The following is a 13085-nucleotide window of genomic DNA, read 5'->3' as shown; positions in this document are numbered from 1 at the left end:
ATTATTTTTTTTCATTTTTTTTTTGTCCAATGAAATAAAGGCATATGAAAAATGAGCAAAACCAATATTTGTGTTCATTATTTAGTCATTTAAATTTTTATTGGATTTCTAACTTGGTTCTTAACATATGATGGCGCTCTAAAAGAGAATTCATAGATCGATTCTACGATTCAATTTCATCAATATTTGTGCCTCCGAATAATGTTTATAGATTTGAAATGGATTTCATACCAAAATTCGGGATTTATTTTAAACCTAAAATACCCAAAAACTTAACACGAAATCCGATGAAAATAACAATGGATCGGTACAATAGTTAATCTTTTATAAAATCTCGTGGATAATGAAAACATTTGGAACATGTCATTTATTAATAATCTCTTTTAATATTCAAATACCCAAACCATTTCTCATAAGCTCACACATGAGCAATCATATTTTTTTTCTCTTGCTTCTCGTTTAATCCTTTCACTTACTTTCAACTAAAACCGGCACATTCTTGAATTCTTTGAACAAAAGATAATAAAATCTTAATCGATAGTGAAAATGTTCGTCTTTCTGTTACTAACAACTGTGGCAAAAGGATAGCAATGAGATGAGTTTAGATTGTATATTCAAAAAAAGTAAAAATATTGACAATTTTTGGTACGTTTTATTTCTATTTCGCTATTATCGGCGTTTTCCTTGCAGAAACAAGTTCTTGATTGAAAATATTTTGGCTTGTGCACTTTTTGTATCTCCTTTAGTAACCCGATGAACTGCTTATGGATTTTATTCTTTACGAGTTTAAAGCTTTTTTATTTAAATTCTACAGATGCAAAGTATGAAAGGATCGAACATCTCTCAAAAAAAATGTCTTTTGAAAGCTTTCAGATATTGCGTCAAACAGCAAAGGAACCATGGGGCGGAAATGAATGAGACGAAATTTTCTCTCTCATGGGCGCAGCCATATTGAAAATTTTGTATGCGCTTATATGTAAAATTGGTGGCGCCACTGGTATATTTGATGGAAAAAGAAGAACATGTTTGAGTCTCACTCGTTTATATGTAAATTACATAGGCATTTCCAGGCCATGAAAGGAACATTACTATTTTAACCAACAAAAAAAAAAAAGAAATATTTAAATAAAATGAATACTTTATTCGTGTCTATTTAGCTACTTTCAATTAGTTAGCTATTTACGTCATGGTAACTGATTAACAGCACGTATAGCTGCATCTGCTTATCTAATTTTTGTTCCACTAAAAAAAAATCTATGACAACGAATTTGTGTTTAAATTAAAAATGTACTTAAATATGCTTATCATTTAATATAAATTCAATTGAAATAAATAACAAAAACACACATTTGGAAATGACTAGAAAATGTGTCCGGGTACATTCGGCACGATGGCATTTTGACAAAAATTCATTTACTTGCTGTCAAAACTCTGTCATTAGATTTAATAATATTTTAAAAGAAAAACACATGAATTGTAATTCTGCTTTGAATTGTTTACGGATTCAGTTCTTCAACAAAAACCTCTTGACATTTGCTATAAAATAAATGCTTGAACGTTATAAAACCGAAAAACAAATCTCTTGTATGTAATAATTAGGAAGGTTTTGCTCTTAACGTCAATCACAAATCAATAAAAATCTGATAGAATTCATTTGTTTTTAATTAATGAATAGCATGTATACGTGCTCATTCGGGAGTAATATTATATTAAGTGTAAAAATGTGAAGATTTATCATAAAACTTCTTGTTCGGTTTTTGCTGTATGATATACGAGACCATGCAGTACATCTGATATATATTATATCACTGAATCGCACGTGATATATTATAATATATTTTATGTTTGTATATATATATATTTAAATTTGTGTATTTTTCTTCTATTTGGTTGGGAAATCTGGCCAATAATTTATATAATAGCGATGTGTTGAACCTTCAAATAAACGATCAAGCCAATTGCTCAATCCATCCAACAAATTTTCTTCCAATAAAATTTTTTCATCTAATTCACTGCCGCCGCCAAATTCATCGGAATCTGAATCAGTTCCATTCATACCTAGGAATGCTCCAGCTTCTGGATCGACGTTGTTGCTAAGCTCTCGTGTTAGTTTGATTAATCGCTGGAAAATGTATTCACAATAAATGGTTTGTATCATTGAAATACGTGATATGTGAAAAGAAAATAACTCACTTTGGTGCCACGAATTGTCTCTGGATGCTTGGCATGATACATGCAAAAATATTTTCGATGTCCATTCAGTGCCAACACCGTTCCAATACAGTTTCTTGGATTAATTTGTAAATCTCTTGATTCCAACAATGACAGACGGAGAAGATCTGTAAACCATGATTGACCACGTTCCATGAGCATGTGCGCAAACATCAATGTCTTATTTCTGCGAGAGAGAAACAAAATCACAACATTAAATAGTCCATGTAAATGAATGAATGAATGTAATTACTTTCGATAAGGCCACACTGCTTTGTGAAAACCTGGAATCAATTTTGGTCTTGATTGTAAATCCGTAACAAGAATGATGGTACGACAGCCTGGTTTCAACAGTCGCACCAAACCATTGTATTTTTCGGCACGCAATTCATGTAATTTCAATTCTGGCACATATGGTACTGGTTTGGCTGTTCCTTCATTTCGATGAAAAAGACCGACAAAGACAAAGTTAAGCAAAACAAATATTTTCAAACCATCCAATTGTGGTATTTACCATTATTGTTATTATTTTTGGTGCTTTGCTTCTTTTGTATATCTTCTTCTTCAATTCGCACCAAATATGCCAACAAATAACCGATGGCAACGATAAATCCAATCGTTCCAAATACAGAAAGTACGGGTAAAACATGTTCACGGCCCAGATTATCACCAAAATACTCAAGCAACAAGAACATTTTGTTAATAATTTGAACGAAAACACTTTGAGCATGTTCATCGAGTAAATCCTACAAATTAATAGAAAATAAAACCATTGTTCGATGTTTTTCAAATGAATTAGAAGAATTTGGCACACAGCATACCTTTACTTCGGCTTCGTATGACAGTGATTCGGATGTGCGAAGAAAACGTTGAATCGATTCGTCTAATTTGCGTTTTGTAGCATTAAAACTTTGCTCGTACGTTTCGTTTTCTAAATGCTTGACATGCAATGACACACCACTCACCCATTCATATTTTATATGAGATGTATCACGACGCCAAATAACCACCAATCGCAAAAGAGTATCTTCGCTACCATTTGATAATGCGCTCACAAATTCCGCTTGACGATCTTGATAAATATAGGCGAAACGAACACGTTCCGCACTAAATGCCGATTCAAGTGCAATTTTTCGCAATGCATCTCTAGCCTCATCGTGAGCATTTGTATTTTCGGTGACCAAAATGACACACAAACGTTTTCTGGGTCGATTCCATTCGGTGGGGCAAATGCCATCGAGCAGATCCTGTGAGGATAGTCGAGGCAATGCCAAATACTGATTCGCTGATACAACGTTATTTAGAGTTGGTGTTGGAATATCATTCATTGAAATACTGGCCACAGGACGATTTGAATCCTCGTTAAACATCAATAATGTGTCAAGACTTGGATGTACTTTATACATCTCTTGTATTTTATCGGCGGCACCAGTGTTCAGTTGAACAAATCTAAATGTTCAACGACAGAAAAAAAGTTCAAGTTAACAAAAATCTAAATTGATCAAAGCAAACACAAATATATTCTAAGCTTAATTGAGTGACCTGAAATAGTCAATTATTTACAGATCAAAATCTAGTCTTTAAAATTTTCTCCTTTCAATTTTCTGTTTCGATTCTAAAACTGTGTCGATGATGAAAAAGTCGGTCAAAGACTCGAAAAATCACTTACCCAAATAGTACACGTTGTCTAAATTGAAAAGCACTGTTTAGATAGCGAAGTCGAATTTGTTTTCTCGGTTCCATGATTAAAGCGCGTACTCTATTATCAGACCAACCACTCAGGAATTCATTGACATTATCATCATTAATCGGCACAATCATTTTATACGGTAATTTTTGACGAATAAAATCAACAACACTTTGCAGTACAAATGAGCTTTCTTTGAACACATAATTTTTGCCATCCAACACTAACACCAGACACGGTAAAACATGTACGCTTGCCTTTCGGGCTAGATTCGTCTCATGGCCTGCATTTACTGTAGCAAATACAAACCCAAGCGGTTCCAAAGATTCTTTGATTTTCTTGAATGCGCCGGCCACTTTCATGCATGAAAAACACCAATCAGCATAAAACATTAGAATGTGCGGTGTTGTATAGCTTCGCGGCACAACATGAGTCTCATAGTATCGTGACGTGATTGATAATTTATGGAATATGCTAATATCCTGGTCGAAGCTGAATCGATGCCTGAAAAATGAAATTTATGATTTGAAAAATCTCACGAGATCAAATGAATTCCAATTAAATGGCATTATACCCAAAGAATTCCTCAAATGGATCGGGCGCAAAACGCCCGTATTGACTATAATCATGTCCATTCCGTGAATTGAATGCGTCTTCGTTTGTAACACCATGCAAATCGTATGCATTGCGACGTTCATTGTCCGATAATAATTCATACGCTTTCTTTATTTCGACAAATTTCGATTCGGCCAATGGATCGTCATTCTTATCCGGATGCCTAAAATATTAACAAATATTTATTATTAAAATGTCCTTCTTCTTTTTTCAATTTCATTTTGTTTCACACTTTGCTTCATAGATTCGATTAAATTTAATATTAACTCAACAACTTTGTACGCACCATTTTTTGGCTAATTTTTTATACGCTTGACGTATTTCTTGCGGTGATGCCTTTCGTTCAATCCCCAAAATCCGATATGGATCGCCGAGTTGGAATTCGGAAAATACACCATTGAAACAAATTGTATAAATCCATAACAAAACGAGAATTTGCTTCAAGACATTTTGAATGTTCATCTTCAATCCAAATGTTTTGTGCAATTTGTTTGTCTCTATTCACCAGTAACACTTGAATTATTTAATGAATTTACAACGTTTATTTGTTATCAATTTGTTTTTGTTCACTTTTTTAGTCAGAATTCCTTTTCTACCTTTGTTATGCTCTTTTGTACACTTTTTCAAGTGCTTGCTAGTTATACGGGGAAAAAAAGAGAAGATATTTGACAGTTCTATTTTCACAGGAGCAAAAGTATTTCATTCATTATGAAAATACATTTACTGGCAAACGCACACATACACGTATACATGCATGCACACTCACTTACACAATGAAAGGGACAACCGTATATACAGTCTCAAATCACAATCAATAGAACGTTCCCCCCCTTCTTGTTCTTGTTTTCAATGCGGTTTTTTTCTGTATTATCGACAACATTTTTGCTCCGAATTTTAATTACATATTATATGTAGACTATGTCGAATTTTTTTCTCATTCAAATCAAATTTTCGGAAAGATTTTCAATGTGGTATGAAGTGATTATTTATATATTATTTATATTTTTTGTTATATCAAAATTTTTCAATTTTTTAGAAAATTCATAATAAATCAATTGGCGATTTTGAAAAATAAAAAAAATATGGTCCATGGGAGAATCAAAAATGTTACATCTGTTGAAAATGTTATTTCAAAAAATCATTTTCATCAAGTAATAGGTCAATAATAATCTCTACCTTGTTGAGCTCATTACTGCCACTCGACCACTGAAGACTCAACGGCCTCAGTTGGTTAGAGTGTCATGCTAATAACGCGAAAGTCGTAATTTTCGCAACAGTTGCAACTTTTTATTAAAAATCATTATATATGTAGAACATAAAACATGGGGAAATTTCAAATTTTCTACAAAAATAAAAATATGAAAAAAAAAAAAATATAATGGCCTATGGGAGAATCGAAAGTTTTTATTTTTAAAAATTATTGCTTCTGCTTGAAATTCTAATCCAAAAATCCTTTTGATTAAACATCAAAATCATCGTTGCCCCGCTGAACTCATTGCTCTCAGTCAACGACTGAAAACTCAACTCGGTTCACATATTCACATGGGCCCATTAGCTCAGTTGGTTAGAGCGTCGTGCTAATAACGCGAAGGTCTACGGTTCGATCCCGTAATGGGCCATAATTTTTTTTTTTTTTCATTTTGCTTTTTGCAATTCATTTTTCGTTAGTTTTTTAGGAATTTCTCTTTCACGACATTTCAATGCATAAAAGCAGTCGTCAGTCGTTATTATCGTGATATATATGAATGAATTGAAAGAGAGGAATTTTGCTCATCGACAAAAAATGTTGTTTGTTTACCTCATTGTTAAAAACAATTTAAATAAAAATAAATGCTCATTGATTATATCAATTTGATGTTTTATTCGTTTATAGTTTCATTTTCCTAATCATATTTTTTTATTAGTTCTCATTTCAATGAGTTTGATTGGTTTCAAGAAGAGATGATTAGAACTTTTCTTTGGAATTCAATGCAGTTTCGCAGTTTCTGTATCCAACACCAAATCCGAATCCTGTGCCGAGCCAAAGTGGGAAAGCTCTTCGCTTGAAGAACAACAACGATACTAGCGAACCAATTAGAAAACCTCCACCTGTCAAACAAAATACGTACATGAGTTCATAAATCAATCGAATACCAAATGAAATGCATTGAAAATGGTTTATTTGGATTCAAAGTCTTACATAATGTTCGAAAAGGAATCACTTTTAATTTTTATACTTACCAGCTTTGACTAATGTGTCTGTAACACAACGGTCAACTTTCTTTGCCAATTGATCTTCCGAGTATGAGCCTCCTGCAGTTACCGTTGCCATATCTTCTGCAGTGTTTTCTATTGGTTTTATTGGAAATAAATTTTATTTAGTTGACAAAATGTTTGATGTTCGACAGAGTCTTTTCGCCTGCACTTCGTTGACAGATGAGTCGTGCTCACATTTCATTACACTATGACGTTTCAATGAATGTCAAAATATTAAAAATGGCGGCCTTTTAACATTTGGATTGGCGCATAGTTCAAGAGAGAAAAAATCTACAGATACCAGTGAAATCTAATGATACCGCCGCAAAATTTCATTTTTGTTTTCATCATAGTAATGTTGTTTCCCACCTTGATTAGGATTCTATTAAAAAAAAACAACTATTGATGATAGTAAAAATGAACCCAGATTACGTTACCAATTAATTACATAAATGGGAGCAAATATGATAAAAGTTACACCAAAATTAAAAGATACACCAAAAATGTAATGTTAAAAGCAAATATTTATTATTTATTCAGTTTTTAATTTTACACGGCTACAATTTACGTGTATAATGTGAGATTGTAAGTATATTTTCGTCTATCTGTTGTGTGACAAATAATTTCCATAATCGGAATTACCTATTTTCATGGTTTCCATTTGAAACGGCATTTAATGTCCACTAATTTTGAGTTTGCAAATGTTTTTGTTTTTACATCTTTTGTCGTCTGTCCCTTAAATGCATAATATGAATTCACTTTTCTGTCCTTATTTCTTAGAAACTAAAGTTAAATTGTTCTTTAATTCATTTTATTTTTCCATCTAATTTGCTTTCATATCAATTTTAACAAATATACGTTTATGAGTAACTAAAAAATTATACTCCCCATAGGGCCCATACATACTCGTCACGATTTGCGTGCACACATAAATTATGTTTATGTTTATATTTACATGGTCATATGTACTGAAATAACTAAGATCGGTGCTGGTTCAGATTGAATTAAAACAAGACTATTGCATTTTTATTTGAAGCTTCTATTTGATTGCCATAGAAATTATTGTTATTTGTGAAATTCATGCTTGTTTTATTCAATATTCAAAATTTGAACAGAAAATTACTTGCGATGGTGTTTAATTTTGTTATAGAAATTTATCGCATTTTCAAACGTTCATTTTTCACTGTTTTGTTATTAACAAAATCCAACTATCCATTTTATTGTATATGTGCATTGAATTGGGCTACGTAAATGTAAAAAAAAGATCGAATTATAAATAATCGAAATAAATTCGGTTGAAAAATTAATTGATAGATTTTGCTGCTAACATTTTTGGAAACAAGTTTTTGTTATTGTTGTTTTTTTTTACATTACCAAAATAGTTCATCTTAAAACTGTTGTTCAATATATTAAATTTATTCGAATAAAAATGGTGTTTGGTCACATGTTGTGTTGGTTTTGTTTATTATTTTAAATGAACATTGGTGATTTTTGTTGTTTGTGAAACTGTTGTGTGTTTTGATATTTTGTTGTTTTAGAATATTTGCAAAAACTGTTGTTTATTGGTTAAATATATGTTTTAATATTAAGACATATTCAGTCTTCGATGACTTCAACATTCCAAACCATTTAATGTTTTCGAAAATGATTCGGAAGTTCATGATTCCAGACTAGTTCTTTGAAGAAAAAATAAAATCGAAAAATGTGATTTTCATTTGAATATGAGACCTAAAGTGCAACACTTTGCAAACATTATCAAATTATACACTGTTTTACAATTGACTTCGTAAATTTCGTCAAAACCAATTACATTTTTCGGAACTTTTTTTTTTGAAGTTTTAAATTTCAAATTGAAAAAAGTATTGGAAACAGTTCTAATTATGCATCCATTGAGAAATTTATTGATTCCACTATAAACACAATAAAATATTTAAAAAAAATGTAATTAATTTAAACTAAATTCACCACACTAAATCAAATCAGAAATGAACAAAAATCTCTATTTGACAATAATTTTTGTGAAGTTTCTTAAATGAGTGGGATACCAATGTTTCTCTTTTAGGAAATATAACTACATTTTGCAGTTATTCAATTCAACTACACAGCTATAATTAGGTTAGAAGCAATGTATTCGAGCCAAAGAATGTTTTTCCCCCACTAAAAATTCAATGAGATTTTTGTGCAGTAAATCTTTGTCAGTGATTTTCAAGAGTTTCACCGGAAAAAAAAACTTTCGAATGATGAAAGACGTTTTTTCCAAATCCCATTGAATTATCGTTCAAAGGAAATGCATTCCATAGATGGAAGGGGGTAAATGGACACTTGCTCTTCTTCCAATATTACTATAACGGGCTTTACGGGCTAACACTTTGTAATGTTTTCACTGGTTCAATTCAGAAGATCATTTCGTTGGGTTTATTAATTGCAACCTTTACGCGCACTTCAGAAACTCTGTTTGCAGTTTATCATATGTTGATGGCAACTACGTGGTATTAATATATTATAATTTCATCGGCATAAATAACATATTTTACACATGTACGAATATTGTAAAAGATGGTAAAAATGTGTGTTTAAAAAAAAACTCTTCAAAATCAAAAGGATAATCCATTCTCCATATAGAATAGATTCCAAATCATTGAAAATATATTGAATTGATTTCAGTGATGTATTCAATGCATTTCGTGCATTCAAGGGTTTTGAATGGAATCCAAGATTGTTCATTGCTTCAGCCGATTTTATTCATTAAATATATATATAGTTTTTGTTTTGTTTAAATTTTGGTTTTACATGTAAAATTGATTCGTCTTGGATTGTCCAACGATATCGTATTCGCACAAAATCGTATAAGACTAGATATATATATCTTATTTTGAATTTCATTTCGCATGCTGCTCAACTTTTGTTCAGGTTTATTGATTCGAATCGAGCCGCAAGAGAGACAAAACGAAATTCAAAACATGATTGAAAATAACAGTACAGTATTTATGTTTTGTGGTATTTTCGTTGGAATTGTGCTGTAAATATTTGTTAAAATGAGATAGTGGGTTCAATTCATATACATTTTCATTGAATCACATGTATTTCACTACGATTATTTCAATAAATTTATTATTTAATGTGATTTTTTTTTGTTTGCGAATATAGTTCGCAATTGTTAATCTAATATTTGTTTGTTTGTTTATACTTGTGTTCATACACACATTTGTTGTCGCTTTCCCTATTCTTTTCGGTCTCTCTGTTGCTAAAACTCACATTTCACACATTTTGCGTTATTCTTTTAAATTTAATTTTTAGTCATTAAAATGTTTGCTTTTTTGCAAAAGAAAATGTTTTTTTTCTATTTTGCGGTGATTTTTTTGATGGAATTTTTTTTTGTTAAAACACTAATTAATTTTTACTTTTATTAAATTTACGTACAATAATATTTCATGTACTTTATCTTATTATCGATATTTTACATAGTAGAGAAAGTTTTTTTTTTTTGTTTAAATTCTGTTACATGTTCTTTGTGTATCATTTTATCATATATTTCTATAGTTTTTCAAACAGAATTCAAGGTTTTGATGACTGTTTTTCGTTTGAATAAAACACAATTATTCCGTGTGTGTGTGTTTTTTTTTAAATGTAATGATTTCAATTATTTTTTTGCAGGAGACTATGGGATGCATAAAACAAATGAGGAACATACGGTGCAATGGCAATGAAATAATGAAAATGAAGTACGCACACCAGATAAAATACGACTCTATAAAATTGTAGCAATGTACGGAATTAATTCCAGCAAGTGAAAAGTCATTCGTTCAAAATGTCAAAATGTTTTGAAATAAATCAATTAAGAATCAAATTTGCACATTATATTACATTATCTTGTTGTACAATTACATCGATTTATCGAGAAAGTGAATAAAATAGGGAAAAACTGAACAAACGAGAAAAATGTACATTGAACTTGAATTGAAAATGACAACAACACAAATTATACAAAGAGAGTTAAATGGAAACATGGTGGCGTTGATTTGGCTTTAAGCTGATCAAAATTCATTTTCATCTGCTAGAATTAAACTATTTACTGCATTTTATTTCGTTCGAATTTGCCTTCAAAACAGTTGTTGCACAAATATATGCTGGCATATAAAATGAAGGCTCAATCCTGTAACGTGTGAATTAATTTTCGTTTATTTTAGTTAATAATCATAAAAAATTGTAGAAAAACCAGTCTTTTCGAAAAATAATAGTGCATCATTTAAAAAAAACGCCCGCAAAGAGTATTTTATTTATCCATTTATTCGTTCATTCATTCATTCGTTCGTCTTGTTTTTTTTCTTTTTATTTTTTTTTCGCCATAAATGTGTATCTTGTTTTAATTATATGACTCAATCCAACTAAACGTTTGCTCGTTCGATCTTGTCTACTTTCAGTTCATTTCTGCGCAACTATTTTATGATTTTGGAATTTTATTCGAAAATCGATCATCGAAATGGCGTATGGAGTTTAATCAATTTGATTTAAATTAATTTAATTCAATTGAAATTTAAGCATCTGTCATTTTAAAATTGGAAATGAAAAGTTTATCGCGAAAACGAATGCGATTTCTGAATTATTTCAGAACAATTTCTTTGGACGAATAATTATTGATTAATAATAATTTTTATTGATTTATTGCTTTGCAGTGAAAAATAGTTTAGAAAAAAAACTCTTTTCGCATTGAAAATGCAATCCAATCAAACGACAGAAAACTCAAAGTAGAACCAGATTCATAAATGACTTGAAGACGGTACGGTAAAAATGTCGAGATGATTCGTACAATTAAATTAAACGTTTATGTTATCCGGTTCGGTGACGACAATCGAAAATTCGTCATTATTGCCATTGCTAATGATGCCACCGTTCAATTTGACCGTTGTTCCACCATTTGTTGCTATAATTGAATTTTGTGTTGTATTCAAACTAGAGCTAATATTACCATTACTACAAATTTTACTGTATAAATCTGGCGTTGCAGTTGTGCAATCTTCTATTTCAGTGCGCATCTCTGTTGATTTCAGTAGCGTTAGGTCAGATGGTAGATACGATAGAATGCGGTAAATTTGTTTGAGATCATCAACCGATTGCCATACGCCAGGACGCTTATTGTGATATAGCTTTGCATATGTATACACATTTGCAGTGCTATCATATTCCAATTGCATTGCTTGCGATGTTATAATACAGAACGAACATGCCTCGGTACCTCCATATCTGTTTCAATGTAAAACGAAAAAAAAAAACATGTTTATGGTCGAATCAAATTCGGAAATCCGTATAAAAGAATCATCATTTACCTGTCGATAACAACAATGGGACCGTTTCTGTATTCGTTGCCACGCTGATGCACGTCAACAATAAAATCGTAAATACTAGATGGATGACCCAACTCAGGCCAGCTCGGACAATGCAACATACGTACGTTAAGCTCATAATCGTCTTGTATCGATTGCATCACAAAATCACGACACACATAGTCACATTTGTTCATTTTCGAAATATAATTTATTCTATAGTGGTCACTTTCAATCGTTAGCGAATCGTCTGGCCAAAATTGTTGGTAAGACTGTAAAAATAAAACAAAAGGATTCGCAAACACATTAGAAAAATAATGATAGGAGAGAAAGAGAGCGAAAGGGGGGGGGGGAATTATATTCTTACAATATCATCAAGCGATGACAGTAACACAATTGTTTGAACATTATGATCCCAAATCATTTGCCAAAAGTCATTTATTGTGTTCACTAGGGGATGTTGTGTCACAATAAAATCACGAAGTCGACGAAAACCTGGAAAATATTAAATCGGTACCAAATTAATCAACCCTTTCCAAAACTCATTTCTACACACGTAAGTAAGTGAAATATAAAAACGAACCTTGTAACCAAGTGGCATTTATGTAATCGCTTCCATCTTCACCTGGCCGTGGGGTTAAATGCACTCGACTTCCTTCCAATGGTAACAATGAGCTTCGATTTTTGCACACATTTACTGGCTTCATGGCCGACGCTGTGTGCACATCCTTTGCTTGGAACTGTGTAATTAACTTAAAATGTGTTGCCAGCAAATTGTAATTGTCTTTTATCTCAATTATCATATCTGCTTTAATGTTTATTTCGCCACTGGTTATCGCTTCAACCAACGCATCATGAATAAAGATGTACTGTTCTTCTGTTTGCACTAAAAAGTTGCGCTGATTTCGAATATGTCGCAAAAATCCAAACACATTCAGTACACCTTTGTGTTCGATTTGTTTTAGCATTGCATCTAACACAATATAGGTTCCGGTTCTTCCGACACCGGCACTGCA

The 13085-nt window shown here is 31.6% G+C and overlaps 3 protein-coding genes and 1 non-coding gene across 13 annotated transcripts in view; 1 reads left to right on the top strand and 3 right to left on the bottom strand.

The window, feature by feature from the left end:
• Positions 1–67: 67 nt before the first annotated feature.
• On the bottom strand, positions 68–5169 carry LOC116337410 (dnaJ homolog subfamily C member 16). Its single transcript, XM_031761953.1, has 8 exons — positions 4800–5169; positions 4473–4676; positions 3881–4402; positions 3033–3660; positions 2726–2957; positions 2465–2645; positions 2194–2398; positions 68–2122 (listed from the first exon to the last, which is right to left on the bottom strand). The coding sequence occupies exons 1-8, from the start codon at positions 4973–4975 to the stop codon at positions 1883–1885; spliced, it is 2388 nt and encodes a 795-aa protein (XP_031617813.1). The 5' UTR covers positions 4976–5169; the 3' UTR covers positions 68–1882.
• Positions 5170–6058: 889 nt separating this feature from the next.
• Positions 6059–6132, top strand: Trnai-aau. The gene has a single exon. It is a non-coding gene; the product is annotated as a tRNA-Ile (tRNA).
• A 218-nt stretch (positions 6133–6350) lies between these two features.
• LOC116337678 (MICOS complex subunit Mic10-like) lies at positions 6351–6953 on the bottom strand. The gene is made up of 2 exons (XM_031762441.1): positions 6734–6953; positions 6351–6601 (listed from the first exon to the last, which is right to left on the bottom strand). Exons 1-2 carry the CDS (start codon positions 6822–6824, stop codon positions 6459–6461), a joined length of 234 nt encoding a protein of 77 aa, XP_031618301.1. The 5' UTR covers positions 6825–6953; the 3' UTR covers positions 6351–6458.
• A 301-nt stretch (positions 6954–7254) lies between these two features.
• Positions 7255–13085, bottom strand: part of LOC116337745 (tyrosine-protein phosphatase 99A) — a 147026-nt gene continuing 141195 nt past the window's right edge. For all 10 annotated transcript variants that reach the window (XM_031762590.1, XM_031762591.1, XM_031762588.1 and 7 more), the window contains 4 exons: positions 12653–13080; positions 12437–12564; positions 12073–12341; positions 7255–11989 (listed from right to left, as the gene is read on the bottom strand). In XM_031762590.1, the coding sequence (XP_031618450.1) occupies positions 11563–11989; positions 12073–12341; positions 12437–12564; positions 12653–13080 (1252 nt within the window). In that variant the 3' untranslated portion in view covers positions 7255–11562. The remainder of the gene's footprint in view (positions 11990–12072; positions 12342–12436; positions 12565–12652; positions 13081–13085) is intronic.

Source organism: Contarinia nasturtii, unplaced genomic scaffold, assembly GCF_009176525.2.
Source record: "Contarinia nasturtii isolate CC-2019 unplaced genomic scaffold, AAFC_CNas_1.1 Cnas_scaffold_285, whole genome shotgun sequence".
Lineage (NCBI taxonomy): Eukaryota > Metazoa > Arthropoda > Insecta > Diptera > Cecidomyiidae > Contarinia > Contarinia nasturtii.
The sequence above is the reverse complement of the archived record's forward strand: the minus strand, read 5'-3'. Positions and strand labels throughout refer to the sequence as shown.